At 29.3% G+C, this 25,879-nt stretch overlaps 2 protein-coding genes and 1 pseudogene across 2 annotated transcripts; all 3 read left to right on the plus strand.

Annotated features, from left to right (window-relative positions):
- The first annotated feature begins 5,262 nt into the window (after window positions 1-5,262).
- LOC111040384 lies at window positions 5,263-7,201 on the plus strand (annotated as a pseudogene).
- Window positions 7,202-13,294: 6,093 nt separating this feature from the next.
- Window positions 13,295-14,005, plus strand: LOC111040395. Its single transcript, XM_022324307.1, has one exon. The coding sequence runs from the start codon at window positions 13,295-13,297 to the stop codon at window positions 14,003-14,005; it is 711 nt and encodes a 236-aa protein (XP_022179999.1).
- Window positions 14,006-14,621: 616 nt separating this feature from the next.
- On the plus strand, window positions 14,622-14,966 carry LOC111040401 (piggyBac transposable element-derived protein 3-like). The gene has a single exon (XM_022324320.1). The coding sequence runs from the start codon at window positions 14,622-14,624 to the stop codon at window positions 14,964-14,966; it is 345 nt and encodes a 114-aa protein (XP_022180012.1).
- The last annotated feature ends 10,913 nt before the right edge of the window (window positions 14,967-25,879 follow it).

Genomic DNA, 25,879 nt, shown 5'->3' on the forward strand with positions numbered 1-25,879 from the left:
TAAAGAAAAAAATCCAGCCATTAAATTTTCATACGATGTCTATAGAAGAACATTAAGGGAAATGAATATATCTTTTACCAAACTAGGCCATGAAGAGTGTGAACTTTGTGAATTATTTGATCAACATGATTCAACACACACAAAACAAACATTAAATGAACAGTATAATATTTGTGATATTTGCAAAAAATACACTTTGCACTTGGAAAAATATATAAATGCTCGAGCTAAGTATGAGAGCCATGCCGTTCAAAAAAAGAAAGGTAATACAAACTTAGATAAAATCTATTAAAACAGTATTAATTATATAGCTAAATGTATTTTTATTTTCACAGATGATGAAATCTATGTATCGGCTGACTTACAAAAAGTTATTATGTTACCTAGAATGGAAAACTTTAAGGCAGCTATTTTTACCAAAAGGGTCATTGCTTTCAATGAAAGTTTTGTACCGATTGGCCCCAAAGGATGTATTAAGCCATTAGCGATAATATGGCACGAGGGTATACAAGGAAGGAAACAAGAAGATTTAACTAGTTGTTTTCGTGCATTTTTTTTATATTTCAAGGACATGAAAAAAATAACAATTTGGCTGGATAACTGTTCAGCACAAAACAAAAATTGGTGCTTTCTTACCTTCTTAGTTCAAATAATTAATTCTCAAGATATCCAGGCTCTAGAAATTAGTTTATTTTATTTCCAGACCGGGCATAGTTTTATGTCTGCCGACCATTTTCATCACCAGGTTGAGTTGGCTATGAAAAAAATGGGAAAAATATATGATTATTCTGATTTTGAACAATGTATCAAATCAGCTAACAAAGGTTTTGTTGATGCCAAAGTTATGAGAGTAGAAGACTTTTTTGATTTCAAATCAGAATGTTCGGTATATAAATTAAACAAAAAATTAGATAGGCCTATGTTAAATGACATAGTTCATATTAAAGCCGAAAGAGGATTGGATTACTTAATGTATTCCACTACCTATGACGATTATTCACCACTTCAGCAACTTGACTTTCTTAAGCAATCCACGTTAAAAAAAGGCATTGAACAACCACTACAAAAAGTAAGCCCAAGAGGAATCCATCCTTCAAAAAAACAAAGTATTATCAAAGTTCTATTACCTTTAATGCCACAAAATCGGAGGAAGTTTTGGTTGGATTTTCCTACTTCAGAAACAGCAAATGACCTATATGAAGAAGGAGACTGATTTATATTTATTTATTTTTATTAAGTTTTATATACTGACGTATAATAAGTGTTGATTAAAAATAAGATTGTTATTTTTAAATATTTTTAAGTCCCTATATATTTGTTTTTATTAACACTAATTTATATATGCATTTGTCAAGGAAGACATTTTAAGAAATTTTGTTTTTTATTTAAAATTTTTTCTTTTAGTTTAATATTAAATTTTTTCATATGATTTTCAAAATATTTGGTATTATTCAATGCATAAATTATAATTTTTTAAATACTGATTGGAGTTACTGTATTTAATATCTTGAATAAATCTTTAATTTTTAAAGTAAATCACAGTAACTCCAGTATAGTGAATTTACTGTTTTTTAGCTTCTTATTCTGATTAGAAGTTTAAGGGTAAGTCCATTATCTTATACTTAGAGTTATGTTGGACAATTGAAAATATCACCAATCAATTCTACGGATAATAATTAGTATATTGAAAAAAAAAAATTGTCAACTATGATTCAAAGAACAGCGCATGAGTTCATTACATTCCAAAACTTGTTATGTCATTTTACAAACATTTCAATATTTGGAGATACCCTTTTGAGGTTTAATGCGGCAGAATAGATGTAAACATAATTAAAAGATTTAAAATTATATTAGAAGCAATCTCAAGTGGTCATAGTATAAACGTAGAAAAGTTTGAAGAGTATACTACAGATACGGCTAAACTGTATATGCAATTATATGGGTGGCACCCTATGTCACCCACATTACACAAAATTTTAATCCACGGGGCTACAGTTATTTCACATGCGATAGTACCTATTGGTCAACTATCTGAGGAAGCTGCCGAAGCAAGGAATAAACACTTCAGATTGTATCGAAAAAACTTTTCAAGAAAATGTTCACGAAAGGCTTGTAATAATGATGTTTTGAAGAGACTTTTGTTAAGTTCGGACCCATATTTGAGCAGTATCAGACCAAAACCACAAAAAAAAAGTATGCCTTTTTCAAGTGAAACATTGAAACTTTTTCTCCCGGAGCCATTAGATGATGTATCACCAACAGAAAATATAAGCGAAGAATATAATCAAAAAGACGACGAAATGGATGATGAGAATTGTGACTAACGTGAGATTTATTATAAAAATAAACATTGTTATTTGTAAAAATTTGTTAAAAATCATAAAACTATAATCTAGTATTGTTTTTAAACTCATTTAAACTTAATAAATCCTTAAAAATATTTTTGGCCAGCTTTTTTGTACGAATACTCCACTGTGGGTCGCGGCGAAAATAAATGTCCTGGTTCGTTTTTAATCATCCGGATGATTAAAAATGAACCAGGTGGATGCATCCACCAGGTTCACCCAGATTCACCAAATGTGCCTCAGTCACCAAACAATAGAAACACGTGTATGACATGCTTGGTAGTTTCTTTAGCTGAAAGTGCACAGCATTACATTGCGTTACCATGTGGTCACGCATGGGTGTGTAACAGGTGTGTAATGTAGTTGGAATAACAAAATTCAGTATGCCCAATGTGTAGAGCAGAAAATATAATATTACAAAGGGTGTTTTTTTCTTAAATATTCTGTATTAATCCTGTTAATAGTATTCATTAATATTATATTATAATTAATTTGGAAATAAAATAATAGATACCTTACAATGAAAACTGAGATTCATAAATTAAAAGAAGGTCTGTAAATGCTTATCTTCATAATTCATAAAATAAATACAAGATTGTCCCATTGTACTTTGTTAACTATTTGATATATTTTTCAGATTACCAATTTAACTAACTTTATGAACAAAATTTTTTCTAAAACGGTTGATTTTTATAAACTTTATTCAAATTATGATAACATTAACGTTAACACAATACTAAAGAACATTTAGTATCGTTTTGTAACGTTCCGTAGTGTCAGCGCCGTAAATGAATAACCCACTGTAATTGGTTCATTTGAAAACCGCACATAAATATAATATGAATTATTATCAATCGTTAATTATATAATTCTCATAAATATAGACATAATTATTATAAAACTTGTGTATATGATAATTCTATAAGAATATTTTATGATATTGCATATTGTATAAAATATATAATGTGAAACGTTGTGGTATCTTGAACAATTATATACCTAAAATATAATAATATATTTCTTATAGCCTATAGGTTCTATTAATATTATTTAGATAGTATCTATTACACAAATAAATAAATAAAGGTAGGTATTGTAATCATAAAGAATAAAGAAAAAATACATATATTTAATATGGATTACCCATTATAAAATACATTGTATTACTATAAATTCACCTACCTTTAAATTTATTAATGTCAACAAAGGTAGGTAATATGATAGCAACTCTAGAAGTCACTAAGCTGTAAAGTTGAATACAATATTTTATATATTTCATAGGCCAGCAAATGATACTAAATAGTAAATTTTGAAAATTTTATGATAATAAATCTGGTTGTTATCACGGAGACCAACTGCCCGAGCCACTATAAATAGAGATGGGGGTCGTTCTCCGACAAACATAAATTTGATAACATAATTTAACCTCAAATATTGTCCAATACCAACATAATTTGAATTAAATTGATATTAGGGAAATGTTGTACCAAACATACTACCGTACTTGTCGAAGTATCGGACTATTATTGAACAAAATATATTACAACATGAACATACCAAATTATTATTAAGCTCTGGTAATTTTTATAAAAATGGAAATTTAATCGTTATCAAATTACATTAAAAGTAAAGTAACTTGGCAATATAAAAATGTATAATGCATAATGAAAACGAAATACATTTTTACGACGATGACGACTAATAAATAAATTTAAGAATGTTGTTATCTTGCCCAAGTTTATTTGTATAATAAAAAAACACATTAAAATATCTCTCACATAGCCGTGCACATAATATGGACAATTACAGTAAAGATATCAATGATCTTTTAATCAACATTTTATCTTATTAAATATTAAAGCATGAAGTAAAATGGCAAGAATACCCAATACAATTATATAATCTTTAACAGATATTAGGATCTACCTGAATATCCTATAAAATAGCTTTGTAGATATTATACAATATATTACTTCTCAATGACCTTTACAATAAAGGGTATAAGCTTTAGTAAAATATTATCTATCTTATCTTTTTCTACATTTAATACATTAATAGACTACAAAATTGTACATCAATTGCATGTGCATATTATGGTCATTGCTCTGTCATTCCTTTTGAGCTTTGAATGTTGTATTGTTGTATACTATTTCACTTCATATTGAGACTTATTGTGCACTTATATAATTATCCAATATGAATAGAGAACATTTAGATGAGCATAATTACTTTTTGAATCTTCCGGAACAAAATATTGAGGATGTAGATGAAGAAGTCAACGGTAAGTACTTTTTAATATATAATTATTAATTAATATATATAAAAATAATAATATAAAAATAAAATAGAAATTATTACATTCAGTTCATTTGTATGGCATATATAAGGTATTACATTGGAATTATCTATCAATTACATATTAATTTTCACTATATTTCTACAGTTCAAGAACAAGCAATGACATACAAAATAATTCCTGGTGTTAGACTTAAGTCTCAAATATTTTTGGACAATTTAAATCACCGATACTACAAAAGTAAAAGTCGAATTAATAAAATGTGAGTAAAAAAAAAATTATTTTGAGATTTGGTTTATAATTTATAACTATTTAGATATTTAGTATGCGAAAACCAAAAAAATCGCAGAGAGTTTTGTTCTGCCACTGCCTATATAAGCACAAACATGAACGATAATGTTATAACAGTACTAGGACAACACAACCATGATCCTCGGTTAGTAGATGTTCCTATGGTTCATTTGAGAAGAGCTATTGGTACAGCAGGTACAAAACCTGGAACTATGTCCAGCTCTGTTAGAGAAATTTATAACAGAGAAATAGTCGAGTATGTTAAAGAAGTTCAATAATACATAGTTTTAAGTTTAACTAATGGCCATGGTGTTGATGTAGAGTATTGTCATAACTTATAAGAACAATAAAAAAAAAAGTAATTATAAAAATAATACAATTATTTACTGCCTTAGAAATCCAGAAGGTGCAGTAAATTATACATTTTTGCAATCCCAATTGTGTGTAAAAAAAATGCGTCGGCGCCGTCATCCAAAGAACCCTTCTACAATCGAAGAACTGATAGATATCTTGAGCCAGCAACAAAATTCAGCATATGGATCAACAATGCAGAATCCATCCTCAAAGTAACATTGTACAAGCATTATCTATAAAAATAAAATATTTTTATAAATTTTTATTTAGTTTTTTTCAACAACAATTACCATTAATGGCAGAAGGCGAAAGGGTTGGCATAGTTTTTGCAAATTTAGATGCTATTCAAAAGTATAGGGAAGAGCTCTTTACAGTAACCGTTGCAGATATTGATGGGACTTTTAAAACGGTTCCCAGATGTCCACCTCAGTTCACCAAAGGTTGTCTTTTGACATTTCAAGTGGTTTTAAAAAATGTAGTAAGTACAATTTTATTAGTATAAATAATTAAATTTTTCTGAAGTACATACCTATTAACTGTATTTTACATTTAAGTCTTTTCCAATGGTTTATGCGCTAACTTCAAAAATGACCCAGGCTGCATATGAATCGTTTTTGATAATTACTCGCCAGATTTTGCCATAAAACTATGCGGAGCTAGTAATTATTTCAGATTTTGAAAAGGGTTTAATAAATGCTGTAAAATCAGTCATTCCTGAAAGCAGATACCAGGGGTGTTGGTTTCATTATTGTCAAGTAATTAAGTATAGTTACCTAATATAATTCACATAATTTAATATATATTTTCTAGTCTATAGTAAGGTACTGCAGAAGGACTATGAATAGTATATTCAATCTCTTCCAATCCATTCCTGAGGCGGCTAAAATATTGCGCATGGTAATTTTTATCAATAACGGATTACTGAAATTATTAAGAATATTTGAAATAGTGTAGGTAATTTAAATGTTTTACAAACATGTCTGTTATAGATCTTAGCCTTACCTCATTTGCCAGCAGAAGTAAATCCCAATTGTAGGTTCACAATTTTTGATGGATTCAGGGTAGTTGTTGAATTTGCCAACCAACATCCAAACATTTCTCAACGTTTGGAGATTTTTCTCTTTGGTTATGTTCAAGATTTTTGGCTAATACAAATTGGCGCTGCATCTATAAGTGTCTACGGGTATGAGAATTTTATATAAAACAAAAAAAAAAAATAGAAATAAACTACTAAAGAGTTTTTAAATACATACACTTTTTAGTTCTGATGTCCGCACCAACAATTATTTGGAGTCATTTCATGCAACACTGCTAAACCAAATGGGAAAACATCCAAATATTTGGGATTTTTTGCGTAAAATCAATTTTGTAAAATAATATTTGTTCGGAAATTGGAAGTCTAATCTAACTATCTACCTAACCTATGGATTTGTATTTATTTGTTTAGTGCTGTGAATTAAATGTTATGATTCAAGGTGGTTGGTTAAAATATGTTAAATAATAATAAGTAGGCAATTAAATATTTTATTTTTATTCTAGAAAAACTGTTGCTGATTGAAAATCAGTTTTATATTGAAATGGACCAAGTTCGAAGAAACCTTACAGTAAATGAATGATTTCAATTTATTTTAAATTTTTTATACGATATACCTACCTGTATATTTATGGTTTTTTTGTTATTTTTAAATGTTAAGGTTAGAAATCATAAGTCTAGAGTAGACAGAGCAGACGCAACACGTAGAATAAGGGATTATATTAATATATTAAATGAGGATGGGAACCTCTTAATGTTCCTTCAAAGAGCAGGCCATATGATGGACGGTTATCTTCATGGGCAAGTTGGCCCACAGCCATAATTCAACTAATAAATTATTATAATTATTATTTTTAACATTAAGCATATTTACATTTTATGACAATTTTATTTTGGACAATTGAATTTTTTATTTTATATTATTACATTTTTCAATATTTATTGAATAACACGTTTTATAGGTTGTATTTTAGATTCATCGAGTAGCGATGAATTTATTGATTTTACAATGATTATGTGTGTTTTATTGTCAATAAGCCTAATTTAAAACATTTGTATTACCTATTATTATAATTATTATTATTAACATTAAGCATAATATTAACATTTTATGAAAATGATATTTTATTATTAATGCTTTACACTTTTTAACAATTGAATCAACTATTTATAATATTTACATTTTTGGACAATTGAATTATTTATTTTATAATATTACATTTTTCAATATTTATTGAATAACACGTTTTATAAGTTGTGTTTTACGATGATTATGTGTTGTAAAACAATTTACAAACCGTAGAAAAAAACTTCAGAAGTTAACATTATAAATTATAATACCTTACCAGATACCGTAGAAAAAAACTTCAGAAGTTAACATTATAAATTATAATACCTTACCAGATACAGTAGAAAAAAACTTCAGAAGTTAACACTAGTAACTTGTTAGTACTTTCAGCTTTGTTATTTGTACACATGGTTTTTTTAGAACACTATAAGCAGTTTTCCGGCCGTATTATACAATGTAGTATAAATTAAGGTTAAACCGCCGATTTAAAGTTTTACGAAAATGAGTTTTGATATTTTGTTTTTACAGTTGGTCACTCTGACTGTCGGAGTAAAAATTGGTTGTTATCATTTGTCGGAGAACGGCCCTCGTCCGCTATAAATACGATGTCTTAACCAGTGTTACCAACCAAATTACAATTTCCGTAATTTGACGGTTTGGTGTATTACTTTCCGTGTATTTACTCTCCGTCATTGTACGGTCCGTGAAATTCCCGTTTTCCGTCATATTACGGTCCGTAATTTTTTTAATTCTTCAACTTGACGATCCGTAATCTGACAGTTTATGTTATTTTTTTCCCCGTAATCTGACGGTCCGTAACTTGACTGAAGAATTCCGTAATATGACGGTCCGTTCGATTATTTTCCGTATATTTACGGCCTCCCTCATAGAGTAATATAGAGGGGCCGTTCTGTCTAAACATTGATGCGCAAGTAGTGAATAATGTACAGGTTAACCACTTACATAAAATAAAATGTTTGGCTGGTCACGGCAAGTTGGCTGCTGCCAGTCGCGCAATGGGACTGAGAGTAAGTAACGCCCGCTGCTACTATTTCCTGATGGGTAACCACAACTTTGTAGTGAATAAATACTATATATGACAATAAGGGTCAAATAAACAGACAATAGGCATATAATCAATTTTTTGTAATTGCATTCTAAAATATTTAAGTGTGCAGCCCACTGACACTTTTATTTTTTAAGGTGCCTAATTATTCAAAATCGTGATCGAAGATAGTTAAAGTAGGTGTCATAATAGTAATTGTAGAGTAATTTGTATATTTATATCATAAAATAAAATTAAACAGGCTAATTTATAATACAACTAAAAAAAGGTTTTATTCACACAATATTAAATTTTTACACGTATAATAAGAATTATCAAAATTTATTGACCCTTAAAAATAGTCAGTTTCTAGTACCATGTTCTAAGTGAAGGTTATTCGCTGAGCATTTTTAAACTATATTTGATTTTTAAATTAATGTATGTTGAAATTATAGATTTTATGAGAAGAGTTACATGATCTGTTAATGGAATTCAGGTTTCGCAGCTATGGCTTTGTAGTGACTTAAAAATATTTGAATTGTATATAAAATAAGTAAGAACTTACGACTGAATTTTTAATTTGTTAATAACTTTATTTGAGAAGTCATATTGTTTTAAAGTTTTTTCGGTTTTGAAACATGTGTTGAGTACATCTTCAGATGGATATATCAAACCACCTTTATTACCTCCCTTATTTTTTAAAGGTAATAAGGGAGTTAAAAAACAGTCTCTTTCAACTGAACATAATGAATCTTTGCACATATCACATTTAAGAGTATTAGTTAGTTTATGTACCACAAACCCTGATCTATAAATTATAATTTCTTTTGTAAAATTACTAAAAGAATAATTACACCATAGACAAAAATAGTGTTTATGTTTTAGAGATCACACTTCAAGAGGTCATGTCACAAATAACTATTGTGAGGTCGCTGTAAGGCTGTTCAAAGACTATGTATTATGTAGGGTAAAGGCTTATAATGTTTTAGCTCTAATTGATTTAACATGTACTTCTTCTTCTTCTTCTTCAGTTATTGTAGGCCATTAAGGCCCATCACTGCTCCACACAGCCTCCTCCATTCTTCTCTCTCATTCGCTAATTCTTCCGGGTTATCTACCCCAAGTATCCTAAAAAACTGGTTTGGTTCGTCTATCCACCTTTTCTTCGGTCTGCCCAGTGGTCTCTTGCCTTCCGGTTTCCACTTAAGTGCGTAAATCATTATGCCATTCGATCTCCATACATGTCCAAGCCAGCTCATTTTTCTGCCTTTAAGTGTTTGTATTATGTCCTCTTCTCCTAACAGGTTTTTAATTTCTTTATTGGATCTTATTTCATATTCACCTGTTTGATCATTTTTTTTGGGACCGAATATGCGTCGTAGGAATTTCCTTTCTAGAACTGCCAGTTTTCTTTCGTCCTCTTTTGAAGTTGGCCATGTTTCACATGCGTATAAAATTACTGGTCTTACTAAAACTTTGTATAATCTTATTTTTGATTTTTTTTGATAATAGCTTGGACCCGAAGGTTTTCTGTAACGCGAAATAACACCTGTTTCCAGCGTTTACTCTTAGGTTTATTTCCTCATGGTAATTATTGTGACTATTTATATTCACTCCCAGGTATTTAAAACTTTCTACTTTTTCGAAACAATAGTTTACAATGTTCAAACTTCTATTTTGGTGTAGCTGATTACATCTTTTTACTATCATATATTTAGTTTTTCCTTCATTTATCATTAGTCCCATATTCATCGCACTGGTTATCAACTCCTCCGTGGTGGTTTTTATGTCCTCTTCATTTGATCCAAGTATCACTACATCATCAGCGTATGCTAGTAATGCATGCATTTGACCATTGAAACTGACACCTTTTGCTGTTTCTTGAACTTTCCTGACAACCTCCTCTAACGCAACGTTAAACAATATTGGTGACAAGGCATCCCCTTGTTTTAAACCTACTGTTGTCTCGAATTCTTCTGAGTAATTGTTTCCAACTTTAATTTTACATCTTGATTCTTCAATGCATGTTCTCACCATTCTGACTAATTTTGATGGTATACCGAACTTTTCCATGCTTTTCCATAGTGGTTTTCTTTTGATAGAATCGTATGCCTGTTTAAAATCTATGAACAGTAGGTGTAATGGCTTATTGTACTCGTAATGTTTTTCTATTAACTGTCTTAGTGTAAACACGTGGTCAATTGTGGATTTTCCTGGTTTAAAGCCGCATTGGTATTCACCTACTATTTCTTTCGTATATGGTTTGAGTCTATTTAAGATAAAATTTGATAATATTTTATAAGCTGCATTGAGTAATGATATGCCTCTGTAATTGTGGCAGTCTTCTGGGTCCCCTTTTTTATATATAGGGCATATTACTGCTACCTTCCATTCTTCTGGTATCTGCTCTTGTTGCCATATTTTCTTTATTAGTTCCCATATATCATTAACAATTAGTTCTCCTACCTTTTTTATGAGTTCGGCTGCTATCATGTCCTCACCCGGGGCTTTGTTATTCTTTAGTAATTCTATTGCTTCTTTAATTTCGTCTTTCCCCGGCATGCATTGATACTGTTCTACCGTTGTGAATACATCGTTATCCTGTCCTTGGTCTTCTATTTCAGGTTGGTTCAGCATTTCTTGGAAAAATATTTTGAACTCTTCAGCAATGGCTTGTTCGTCTGTTATCAGTTCATTATACTCATTCTTTATTATTGAAGATTTTGGTTTATATGGTTTTCTTATTTCGTTAGCTTTTCTAAAAAACATTTTAGAATCTTTGTAAGATTCTTCCATCAATTCAATCCGTTGTTTTTCCCACTCTCTTTTTTCTCTTCTTATTACTTTTTTCATTTCTCTTTGTTTCTGGGCTAGTCTTCTTTTGTTTTCTATACTACTTTCCATAATCACCAACGATTTTGCATTATCTCTTTCTTATATTGCTTTTTCACAGTTTTCATTGAACCATTGTTTGATATTTTTGTTGTTCACTGTACCAATTTTTTCTTCTGTTACCCCTTTTATCGTTTTACTTAATTGTGTCCAATGTTCTTGATAGTTTAGGTTTAAGTTGTTGACCCTTTTTTCTTTTAGTCCTTTTCTGTATTCATTAGCTATCTGTTCCTCTTTTAATTTGTCTAAATCGAACTTTCGGGAAGTTTTTCTTTTTTGATTCCATTTGATAGGTAGTTTTATATGTAGTTTTACCTTGACTAGGAAATGGTCTGAGTGGCCACTCACCCCCCTGTAGCTTCTTACATCTTGTATGCTATGTATGAGTTCTTCATCAACCACGACATGGTCTATCTGGTTTTTTGTATGCCCATCAGGTGATATCCATGTTTGTTTATGTATTTCTTTGTGGGGGAAATGCGAGCTACTGATAGTCATATTTTTTGACATCGCAAATGAGATAAGTTTGTTTCCATTGTCGTTGGATATTTCATGTAAGCTGTGATTCCCAATAGTAGGTTTGAAAATTTGTTCTTTACCGATTTTTGCGTTCAGGTCTCCTATTATAATCTTTCTGGTCCTATGAGGAATACTATCATAAACTCTTTCTAGTTGGTTGTAGAACACTTCCTTAGATTGGTCCTCTTTATTCTCGGTTGGGGCATGACAGTTTATTACTGCGATGTCTCCCCATTTACATTCCAACTGTATTGTACAAATTCTTTCGCTATATGGTATGAAGTTTTTAACGAATGGTAATATACTGTTGTTTACTATAAACCCAACACCATATTCATAGCTTTGGCCACAACTATAGAGTATGGTCGCATCACGAAGTTTGATACCCTACATTCGTCCATCTGATCTCTTGTATGGCTACTATTCCGCACAGATATCTCTGTAATGCGGATATTACTGTCGTCATTGCTCCTGCTGCGTACATCGTACGTAAATTCCATGTTCCTAGACTAAACTTTTGCAATTTATTTTTCATCCGAGGCTTTGCTGTGTTTTGTTTCGGAACCAGGTTGTTTTTATGAGTTGGGTGGTTAGCCCTACGTCAACCCCCATTAATGGAGGGCCCAAGTTTTGAAAGGTTTCCCCTTTCGCCTTATTAGGTACCTACTGTATCTAACAAGGGGCTATTGCGGTGTAATTTCCTACACCGGGCGATGGGAGCGCAACTTTCCCCACGCCATTACCTACTGGAATCGTCTTCCTGAGACTTTCCACCAGTAGGAGCTCGGGACCCCGGGTTCGCTATACCCGTAGTACTAATTGCTTAGTACCCCCTGGGGTGGATTTAACATGTACTGCCTTAGAAAACTATTACAAACATAGATTAAGGGAATTTTCAGACAATAGAAATGCATCGTCCAGGTTATTTGGTTATTTCTACAAAAAATGATTAACCCTTTCACTACCACTGTCCATTTCAATGGACATGCATTTGTATTCATTACTGTAAATCAACATTTGATTACAACGACGTTATGATACATTATAATTGTTCGCTAAATTGTATAGATTAAGATAACCGTCTATAATTTATCTATAAATGATAAGGTTTTTGTAGATAAATAATTAACAATAGAAAATTTGAAACAGATGGTTACGCGTAAAAGTACGCAACATTTTTCTATTTTTTCTTTATTTATATTACTGTTGGCTACACTGGGTATTTTTTTCTTACATATTAGTTAGTTACAGAAGCTGTTGATACTGTAAATTCTTTGATATCATATTTCTTTCACCCGATAACACACGTTTGATGTTATGTCCATTTGAATGGACACTGGGAGTTCATGCCTTATCATACAATGATAACAATACAATGATATTATCACTGATATGAGCTTTTCCGTTGTGAAATAATTCATAATTTTAAGGAAAGTTAAACATTTTAATGATGGCTTTAAACGAAAACCAAATTTTGGATTTATTAAATGATGGGTACAACAGTGATATTGATATTCTGGATGAAAACGACGATCGTGACGATGAATTGGAAATTCTTTTAGATAATTTCGAAAACGACGATTTTCTCGGGTATTTAGAGGCACTTCATGAAGAAGAAGATCAACTACAAGCAAATGAAGTTGAACACGAAGATATTGACGAAACGCTTGAAATTACAGGACCAATTCATACACCAGTTACATTAGGACTTAATTTTGTTCAAAAGAAAGACATAGAGTGGATAAACACGCTTTGTACTGCACCAATATTAGAACTTAATGATTTGGTTATTGTCGACCCTCCAATTGATATGCCAACACCAATTGAATATTTCATGAAGTATTTTAATAATACGTTTTTTGAAAATGTTGCTTTTAACACCAATGTATATGCAGTGCAAAATAACAGTAGTAATTTTAAACCCACAAGTGCTACAGAAATAAAATCCCTAATTGCTATTCAAATGATAATGGGTTGTTTGAAATATCCTAAAAAGGAAATGTATTGGACACGTAGATATCGTGTTAACATTATTGCGGACACAATGACCAAAAACCGATTTTTTTCCCTGAGACAACATATTCATTTAATTAAGAATTTGGATATACCTAGAAACAATAAAGATAAATTTGTTAAGGTACGTCCTATTTATGACACTTAAAATATTCGCTGTCAACAATTACCAGTTGAACGAAACCTGAGTGTGGATGAACAAATTGTACCATTTAAAGGGAAACTATCAGTAAAGCAATACATGAAAGGAAAACCAAATCCTTGGGGGATAAAAATATTTTTACTTTGTGGAGAAAGTGGAATCGTTTACAACATGATTTTACATCAAGGCATGTCAACTAATATAAATGAAGAGCTCCAGAAAAATTTTGGTTTGGGCGGAGCTATAGTAGTTTGCCTAACACAAAATATTAGTGAAAATCGACACTTTTTATATTTTGATAACTTTTTTTCGTCTTATAACCTTTTTTATGCGTTACTACAAAAACAAATTTATGCTGCCGGTACTGTAAGATTGAACGGATTTTTCCAACCGCCTATGATGCCTGATAAACAAATTTCGAATTTAGGAAGAGGTACCTCATTTGAAATCACTTCAAAATTAGGAATAAGTTTGCTAAAATGGTATGACAATAAACCAATAAATATGGGGTCGAACTTCATAACATCAGGCACACCGGAATACGTCAAACGGTGGGATAAAAAAAAATAAAGAATTTGTGCATATAGAAAGACCCGAAGTAATAAAATTATATAACAAATCAATGGGGGGTGTTGAAAAGCATGATCAATTAGTCAGCTACTACAGAATGCATATGAAATCAAAGAAGTGGACTCTTCGGATGATTTTTCATGCATTCGATATGGCGGTGGCAAATTGTTGGCTGGAATATGTAAATTATGCAAATGTATTGAAGATTCCTAAAAACAGACAACTTGCTTTATTGGATTTTAAAAGCAATCTTGCCGAAGAACTTATTCTTGTTGGCCGACCTACTCCACCAAGAAAACGCGGCCGTCCATCATCAGCATCATCGCCTAGTGTTTCAAATGTTGACTTATACGATATATCGCCCAAATGCGCCAAATCTTTGGAATTTAGACCTTAGCTAGCTGTCAGCCAAGACCAGACATCACACTACCCAAAATTTGATGGAAAGAAAGAGGCAACCCGTTGCAAAGAAAACAAATGTACAGGTAAAACTCATGTAGTATGCAGAAAGTGTAACATTCATTTATGCTTTACGCCAAAAAAAGACTGTTTCTATAACTTTCACAATAAAATATAGATTTTGCTTTCATTTTAATTTTCATATCATACTAAGAATTACGTACAAGATCGTTATTTGTTTTTATGAATAAGGTATTTTTATTAATAATTTCAGAGACTGAAAAATTAACCAAAGTTATTATTTTAAGTTTATGTTACGTGTATAAATAGGTATATATCCTATGTTACGTTTTTTTAAATTTTAATTCTAATTTTAATATCATAATAAAAATAAATTGTGATTTCTTTAACAGAATAACTATTCCATATTTTGTAATTCGTTTGTTATTATCAGAGACTGAAACATGAAACAAAGTTACTAATGAAAAATAGTTTAAGTTTATACATATTTATATGATATAGGTATTAGGAATATATACCAAAGTAGGTATATCCTGTTATAAATATAAATGTAAGACGTATTTTATTACATATTATTATATTGTATTTGATGTTAAGTTTTTGTTTTTGTTTTTGTTATAATATTGTATCTATACAGAAATATTTTTTTTCATTTGAAAATACACTCATAAAGAATATCAAAAATTACATAAATAATAATTTTTAACCGTTAACTCCCAATGTCCATTACAATGGACGATCCTGTAAATCCTTCAATAATCATTCAAATGTTACCAAACTTGGAGAGATTGTTAATTAATGACCATAAATAAAAATAAAGTAAAAAAAAAAATATTGGTCAAGTTCAATTAAATGGGTAGTGAAAGGGTTAAAAAACTACTTATTTAAAAAAAGAAATGATTATTCAAGAAAGTGATGACGAGTTTTTAGTTCCGAAAGAAGAAGAAAGAGGCTCAATGTACTATGTTGACATTAACAATGGACTTTGTTCTTGTTCATCTGCTCTAACTGGAACATTTTGTAAACACCAATGTGCGGTTTATAAATATTTTGGTGTTAAGTCTGAATATTGTCCAGTTATAACTCCCACAGATCGTTTCAAGATAGCTAAAATTGCCTATGGAGATAAAGTTTTGGATGAATCATTTTATGAACCATTCTTAAAATAATAATGCTCCAATTAATTATGTTGAAATTGAAACTATTAAAGAAGTTGAAAATTATGATGATGCAGATAAAAATACGATGTTTGAAAATGTATTAAAAATGATGAATAATTGTCATGAACATTTTGGTTCATCTTCAAGTATTATTTTGAAATTAGAAGAACGTCTTAAAAAAATTAAAACCGAAGGACAATGGGAAACTTTTTTACACACTGCTGGTCAACAGGTTGCATTAAGAAGAAGAGATGGTGCTATGATAAAAGTTCAACCAACGTCAATCGCAAGAAGGTCTGCAAAAGTCACAAAAGGCAGTAAACGACTATTAACAGGCCGACCTCCATCAGGAGAAAAGACTATGGTGAAAAGAAAAAAACGAAACCTAGGATTGAACATAAACTTAAACCAAACTAATGCTAAAAGTCATGGACCTTTTTAAAGTTGTAGTATTCAATATGAATATATTTTACACTATTATTTAATAAATATATTTTTTTTTTTTGATTTTTGCAGATTGATCAGTGGTACAATATGTTATATTATTTGTCGAAATGAATAACAATTATTTTTTTGTATGTTTTTTTTTTATAGGTACCTAAAGGACTTGAATTTTTAATTCTTTTTTATTTTTAGTTGACATAACCAACATATTTTGTTTGAAACAATGTTTTATCCTGAAATAAAAATTTGGTATTAAATTTAAAATTGATATCTTTATTTGCTAGTTATATTTATATATTGCATTACATAATATGAAACTCTTAGAAATGGGTAAATGTTAAATGGATTTAGTCCATAGACAAATAAATATTGGTATGTCTATGGTCTAGTCTATATAATTCAGAAACATTCAAACCTCAGAAAGTCACAACAGAATCTGATAACAGATAATTGATAGCGAAGTCGTTATCTCATTGGGATTAGAGCCAATCGTAGAACAGTATTTTCATTGGGTCTCTAACAATCACGGTAGATTATAGAGGTATACGCACGACTATCAAAATCATGTCCCGAGAAATATGTCTCTAGTCCCACCACTAAATCGCGTAACAGTCTTTTGGCCCTACTAAAATGATTTTTTACATTATTAGCATTATTAGTATTGGCATTTACACGTTATATTTAGTTTACTATGAAATATGAATATATTTTAAATTGTAATAAGATTAAGATTTTCACTATTTTTAAATAAATGTATGATATTAATATATATTATAGTTCTTATTGTTCTTAATTTGCTTTTAGTTTTTATATAAAAGTAAAATGGTTAAGTGTTTTGTAGTATATTGCAAATCTGGTTATGCAAGTTGCAAGGATAAGGTAAATAATAAATTATTAAAATATAATTACTACCTATCTATATTTTGAAATTATAATTATAAGATACATCCAGTGGTTTGATTTTCTGTATACGTTTATGTTTTATATAGTTCACTCATCTGTTTATCTGTTTACATTTGTTTAATTACTATTATTTTGTATATATATTAACTATCATTTTAAAATAGCCAAAAATGTATGTTCATTATATCCATAGATGTAGATAGCCATAGGCTAGGAACGTTTTATTTTATTATTAAAAAAAAAAAAAAATATATAATTAAAGGAGTATGTTAAAATATTTTTGAACAAGAAGGTTTCTTCTTCCCTAATTCAAGCAATAGTTACGTATATATATGCTTTACAGTCTTAAAATATAATTTATCATATTAGGTTTCAACTTGTTGAAATTGTTATTTATTATGCCTCTGGTTACTTATGCCGCCGTTTAATTAAATCTACAAAATGTGAGGTTTGTTTAAATTCATTTTTAACTAACCTAGATAGTTCTGATTTAGCTTTAGCAGACCTTGTCAACATGAAAACTCAAGGTTATTTACTGAATTGTAATCTTTATTTATATAAATTGTTTTTAAATGCTAAATTTTATTTTGTAAAAATGTTATATTTTCTGATTGCTATGAAAGAACTCTCACGCATATCATAACTAATGTTAACTTAAACTTTCCATGTGACAAACACAAAAGTAGTGTGATGGCAAGTTGTTTGCATTATTACATCCGTATGCGAATGAGGCAATACCAAAGAGAACAAAATAGGTCATCCAAAAAAATATCCAGAAATAAAAAAAAAAGAATCCAAATTATGTGTGACTTAGTTTTAAAATACTTTTAAATTAGATATTAAAAAAGTTACATTTTATTTTAATTTAGCATTGCCCATTGTATTTATAATATTACCTTAATTTATTAATGTTTACATTTTACCTAGCATAACGTCGAATTTATAATACATTAATAAATGTTTTCATTTTCATTTATTTATGTGCAATTTATTTTGTATTTGATCTTAGAAGAGACTTTTTGTTCGTTTATTGCATGAAATCTGTATAGCAAGCGTGAAAATTAGGGCCAAAAGACTGCAGCGCGATCTACCGGTAAACCTGCGAATAAAACACATTCACTGGGACAATTATTATTCAATTTCATTATGAATATATGACCGTGCGTATACCTCTATAATCTACCATGCTAACAATGTACGCTTGGCTTATATGCATCCCGCAAGTATATGATAACAACAACATGTGATAACCACGATTAAAGATAGTATGGTTGCGTGACGACGTATGATACTGTATAGGCAAGAGACGGACACGAAAGTGTTTACAGTCAATCTCACTGCTTGGTGGCGTTCTCTATTGGTCAATAAATTCACAAGGTTTTGATTACGATCATAGATGGCATGGTGGTACTACGGTAGACCAAAAAGTAATTGGGTATACATATTTTATTATATTTTATTATATTATATATTATATTGTAATATATTATTATTATACTTATTTATTAAGCTATTTGAATTTGACTAAAAGTTTTTGGTCATGGTAACCACAACCCACGATAGGAATTTAGGAATTAGTTTTTTTTTATTGTCTGTGATTCATTACAGTATTTTGTCTGGTATTTTACACATTGACATAACATCTCAATGTAATATCCTATAATATTATAATATATATGCAAAATTGTGACTTATTCGGTATTCTTTTAATTACAACTTCCCCTAAAAATATCTTGTTGTATTCGTTCACCACATTCTGTAGAAAATACCACTTTTGGAGTACCGAAGAATGATTTGGAAAAATATAAATGGGAAAAAGCTTCAGGCATGAAATTAAAAAAAGCCACCGCATATGTGCTTCTCATTTTAATGAAAACGGCATAATAAGCTGTTGGAATTCTGGTTTGAATAATAATTCGGTTAGTAGGTAGATACTTAAAAAGATACAAAGAACATTAAGAACAATGTAAAGGAAATCTGCGAATATACCTATTTATACCTGGAAAATAAATAAATGTTTGTCAAAACAAAATTTTAACATATATGTTATAAAAGGAAGCAATTAAAGAAAGGTGCAATACCATCATTAACTTCTATTATTGACATATCATTGTGTTCAACTTCAAGTAACAACATGCACGAAGTAGGTATATTTAAAAATTTATATTTACTTTTATATAAATAAATATAAACTATAATGCCATATAATAGAATTTACTGAATTTAAGTTATTTAACTCCTGACTTAAATATTGTTTATTTGTCTTACATATTTTTATTTTAATAAATAAGGACTTTGATGCAATTCTTCAGGAAACTTCACTCACTAGTTCATCCACTAGCAGTCAATCAGCAGACGTTACTGTTAATGATTTTTCTTTTACACCATGTGCTGAATCAACAACGATAGAACATCATTCAGCTCCAAAAAAAGGAAGGTAACCATAGGTTTTAAATTATAATATTCTGTAGTTAGTTCTTAACAGTAAACACTAAAAACAGTATTTTTGTTTTAATAGATTAATACGTTATTCATTCAGATATTGAAAAATATAAAGACTGTTCATTTAATGAACATTTGGTTCACAAAATTAGAATATAAAAGAAAGGATTATATATTAGGTTTATCATTTCATACATTAAGTAAATTCAAGTTAAATGTACCAAGATATATTGAAAAACATCTTGTTTTAACCAAAGGCATGTATTTTTATTTTTTGTTATGCCACTTATTAATTTTCTTATTAGTATAATTAATAAAAAATTTCCCGAAAATATTATAAAAACTAAATAATAGTTTTTGTTCATTAAATAATATTATAGGTAACAAATATAATTTACGTTTTCCACATTGTTTCTGTATTAAATATTTGATGAATAATATTATGTAGGTATAATTGATTATATTTAATTTTTCTAGATTCTGATTTGATGTTGCACATTAATGGGAAAATTGTCAGTTTGTTAGATATTGGAATTACATCAATTAATGATATTCCAAATACTGAGGATTTCATATCACTTATCGGTAAAATTGAAAATATTAACTGTTGTAAAGGGGCTGTTTCTTCATATGAATATGCTGACATTAAAGATTCATTTGGTCCAAATTTTGTAGAGACACATGGTCAATGGAGACATAAAAATTGTTTAACAATACTACCAACAAATGACAGGTTAATTAGCTACATTTGTATGAATAATAGTCAAATCAAAATAAATTAACTCTTTCGTTTTTTATGTTTCAGTAATTTATGTGTATGGTGTAATCGTTTGTTGTACTCAATAAGACAAAAACGTCTTCAAACTTATTCAAAATAATCATACAACCAGGACATACTTCTCACCTAGAAAAAAACAGAATTTGGAAAGACTTAATAAAACTATAGCTATTGTAGAGAAAAAACATAGAAGGAAAAGCAAAACAATAACTCGATTACAAGCTCACCTAAGAAAAGTACAAAGAGAAATTAAAAATGTGAGTAAAGAAAAACTTGAAAATCAATTAAAAGATCATAATATATCGGAAGGCCAAAGTGAATTGATCAAGTAAATTTATCGTGCAGCCAAAGTAAAAAACACAAAAAACAGAAGATATAGTGAGAATTGGATGTTGCTATGTTTACTGTTCCAAATACGGTAAATAATATGTTAATAATTATTAAGATAAAAGGTAGCATTGGTATTAATTAAGTTTTCTTAATTATGTTCTTAAAGATCTCTTAGTGGATACAAATATTTAAAAGAACAAAATATACTTCCTTTACCTTCCATATCGACAGTTCGCAAACATTTATTTGCAGTAAAAATTGGATGCGGCTTTGATAAAGATTTTTTTAAGCATCTTGAAAAAAAAATTCAGTGCAAAATCAGAGAATCAAAAAAAAGTTATCCTTGTATTTGATGACATCTTTGTTAGAGAAAGTTTAAATGTAAATACCTACTAGAATTTTAACATACAACGGACTTGAAGATTATGGAGATGAGTTCAAGCCGAAGACATTAGAAAAAGCAAATCATGCTCTAGTTCTAATGAAACAAGGTTTGGCTGACAGTTTACATCAACCAATTGTTATGTTTACATCAAAAGGACCTGTGAACGGTTATTGAAAGTTAGCTTGTTTTAGTTGGTTTATAAAATTGTTTTTTAGGAATGGAGTTCACAAAAATTATTCTTAAAGCTATTATACTTCTTGAAAATTCAGAAATTCAAGTTATGGAAATAACGAGTAATGGAGCAGCTACAAATCATTCAATGTGGAATGCTTTAGGTGTATGTGGAAAAGCAGATAAATTAAAATCCTTATGACCCTAACCGAAGAGTATTCGTATTTTCTGATAACTTTCTAAAAACTGTAAGAAACCGATTATTTGCAAAGCAAAAATTAAGAGTAAGTATTTCTTACTAAATAGCATTTGGTTCTTTTCACACATGATATTGTAGATACATAATACTAATTAAATAATTATATACATTACCCTTCATATTTATGTTATGACTTATGATTATTTGTGTGTATATCATGTTAATTCATCCAAATAAACAATACATACAATGGTGTTTTTATGAAAAGGTATTTTTTTATGATACCAAAAATATTCTTAAGGTTTGTCCGAAATTGACCAAAAGTCATTTTGATTTGAACAACTAGACAAAAATGGAAGTCAAATTTGCTTCACAAGTAAATATAGTTTTTTTTAATTTTAATTTTTTCTTCTATTATTAAATCTAATTCATAGTACTTTTGATATGATATTTAAATATAAAACATTTTTGCTATTTTTAGTTGTTTAGTTTACTTATGGCAACCGGTATAGAATTTTATAAAATGAAAAAGTTTGATGGTCTTGAAAATTTTGAAGAAATTGTAGACTACACGTTTAATAAATAATTTATTCGACGCTTTAAACAGAAAGTTTCCAGCTGAAGGCATATAACCAAATGGAAAATATTTAGAGGTTTTTATTTCCTCTATGTGTTGCATGTCTTTGTGTCTCTAAAATCAGGAAAGTATTAGTATCTATGTATTTAATTATGTATAAATATTAGAAGTGCTAATGCAAACTTTGATAATTTGTTGTTATCTTTTGAGAATGATGTTAATTTTAAGCAATTAGATGTGATTATTTTAACTGAAACATGGCATGACATTAATAACTGTTCATATAGTATACTTGGGTTTCAAATTTGTTACATAAAAATTAAACGAAATCAAAATGACGGCATAATAGTTTTTATTAGAAATACTTTAACAATTGTAGACTCATTTGAGTATGGTTTTGTAGAAGCCAATTTTTTTAAAATATCCTTAACCAGTAACTACTGTAAAACTCCTTTTAACTTGTTATGTACTTATAGATCGCCCTCATTAAATAGCAATGAATTTTTGGTTCGACTAAATAATATTATTGTATCAGATACTTCGTTTAACGATCGTACACTATTAGCAGGTGATATGAATATAAATATAATATTGGTAATGACAATGTAGATAACGAATACTTAGATATATTAGCTACTAATGGCTTTCATTCACTGATTAATGTGTACACTAGACTTCCTAATAATAAAACACACTCTTGTATAGACCATATGTTTCTCAAATGCAATAACAATTACCTTTTAGCTAATACTGAAGCAGGGGTTCTCCAAATCGATATATCTGATCACTTTCCTACAATCACGGCAATTCCACTCAATGATAACTTATATTCTACGAATGATACATTTAAATTTAAAGATTACAAACTCCTAAACGATAGGATGAAAGTCGAGAAATGGGAATCTGTCCTCAATGAAAACAATATAAATATGGCTCTTAATCTGTTCTATGATAAATTACTTTGTATAATAAATGCATGCACAATTAATAAAAAAATTGTATCTAAAAATAAAAGACTTAAAGAGTGGATGACTGCCGGGCTATTATGTTCTTCACGTCAAAAAAATGAACTTTCCCTTAAGTCTAAAAATAATCCTCTTAATAAAAATCTATTTAATTACTACAAAAAATACAGAAACAAATTTAATACAATTGTTAAGTTAGCTAAAAACAACTTTTATAAAAATAAGTTCAATTCTTGTACAAATAATCCCAAATTGACTTGGAAATTAATAAAAAATATTACAGGGGGGAGTAACTTGAAAAATAAATTAGCTATAAAACATCTTAAAGTCAATGATATAATCATAAATACACAAACAGAACCAAAAAAAGCAGCTGATACATTTAATGAATTTTCCACTTCCATTGGACAGAAATTGCAAGATAACTTTAGTAGTACTGAACCGATAGAATCGAATAAGCCATATGAAACATCTTTTGATGACTCGTTTTTAAGTCCTGTAGATAGCAATGAAATAATCGATTTAATAAACAGTTTAAAAGATGATACTGCCTCAGGCTTTGATAAAATAACTGTCAAACTACTAAAAAACATTTCAGTTTTTATATCTAGCCCTCTAGAACATATATATAACATGAGCTTATCAGAAGGTATTTTTCCAACAAAATTTAAACTAGCGATAGTCAAACCACTCTTCAAAAATGGAAACAAAGAAATTATGAGTAATTATAGGCCAATTTCAATGATATGCAAATTTTCTAAACTTTTAGAAAAAATTGTGAAATCTAGATTAATGAGTTTCCTGGAAAAACATCATCTTCTCTCTAAGAACCAATTTGGGTTTAGGCCAGGTGTAGGTACTGTGGATGCAATCTATAGTGTTTCTAGGCATATATATGAAGGGCTGGATCGTGGTGATAAAACTATAGGGATTTTCCTAGATTTCGCCAAAGCATTCGATACTGTCGACCATAAAATCTTGTTAAAAACATTACCAAATTTTGGAATAAAAAATAATAGTCTAAGCTGGTTTGCAAGTTACTTAAAGGACAGAATGCAAATGGTTATGGTAAATGATGATTTGGGGAAAGAACTTGTATTTAACTGTGGTGTTCCTCAAGGAAGTGTTTTAGGCCCAATTTTATTTATAATATATATAAACAGCATTTGTGACTCGCAGACGGATGGTTCAATATTTACATATGCAGACGATACATGTTTACTGTACTCTGATACATCATGGGACTCAGTCTATGCTAAAGCATCTACTGGACTAAACCAAATTATTCGAAAACTAAATACAAAAAAAATTACTTTAAATTTAGATAAAACAGAATTTATAGCTTTTTCTATTTACTCCTGTCAAAGCCCATTTGATGAAATCGAAATCACAAATAATATACACAACCATAATGGTTGCAAAATAAAAAGGGTAACTAGGGTAAGATACCTAGGCCTAATCTTCGACCAAAATATGAAATGGCAACTCCACATAAACAGTATGACTATGCGCCTAAGGACAATTATGTACAAAATATATTGTTTGAGGAAAATAATCTCATCAGATACTATGCGTATAGTATACCTTTCTCTCTACCAAGCTATTTTTCAATATGGTATAATTGCCTAGGGTGGTACATATGAAAATGCTATTAAGCCTTTAACTATACAGCAAAACAAAATAGTTCGTAAATGCCTTGACAAAAACACGTTAGAAGGATCAACTAAATTAAATTATAAATGCTTGGGCGTTCTACCTATTAATTTACTTTACAAAAAATTCGCGATCATGTTTCTTATTAAAAATACTCCTATAAATGATATTGTATATTCAAAACGTAATAGAACATATGACATCTCAAATAATTACACTAAAAAGACTATTGGACAAAAATTCGTTGACTATTTAGGACCAACTTTCTTCAATGCAATGCCTTTCGCTATCAAGAAAACTATAAGATCAAATCCCAAATCTAATCATAAAATAATAATCTACAATTGGCTTCTACAAGAAATATAATACCTAGATTTTAAGGAATGTCTAAATATTATGTATGTATAGAGTATGTTATTAATTTCATTCTTTTTGAACTTCCTCTATTATGTTTAATTAAATGTCGAATGTCGATTTAATCAATTTGCTGCTGTAATTAGTAATTAATATATGTATCTAATCTAAGTTGTAACATGTAACTCTCTACTACCAACTCAAGCTCTGCTTAAAGGTAGTAGATATAACAATGTTTTTTTTGTTTTATTTAATAAAAAAAAAAAAAAAATTAATATCAAGAAAGTATCACAGTATTAGTATCTGTGTTTTTATACCTATACATGTAGCACAATTTATTATTTGAGTAGCTATGGATTTTGATGTAACCTTTATGACTATAACAAATATTTGATTTCTAGGTACTTAAGTATGCATTAAATTGGTTAAATGACTGTTTAAATTTAAATCGGAACCTAATTAACAAAGAAGAATTTCTCACAAGACAAACATCTGAAGGATTGAGAATGACTATTAGTTCTACAATAGA

The sequence above is a fragment of the Myzus persicae genome, unplaced genomic scaffold, assembly GCF_001856785.1.
Source record: "Myzus persicae strain clone G006 unplaced genomic scaffold, MPER_G0061.0, whole genome shotgun sequence".
Lineage (NCBI taxonomy): Eukaryota > Metazoa > Arthropoda > Insecta > Hemiptera > Aphididae > Myzus > Myzus persicae.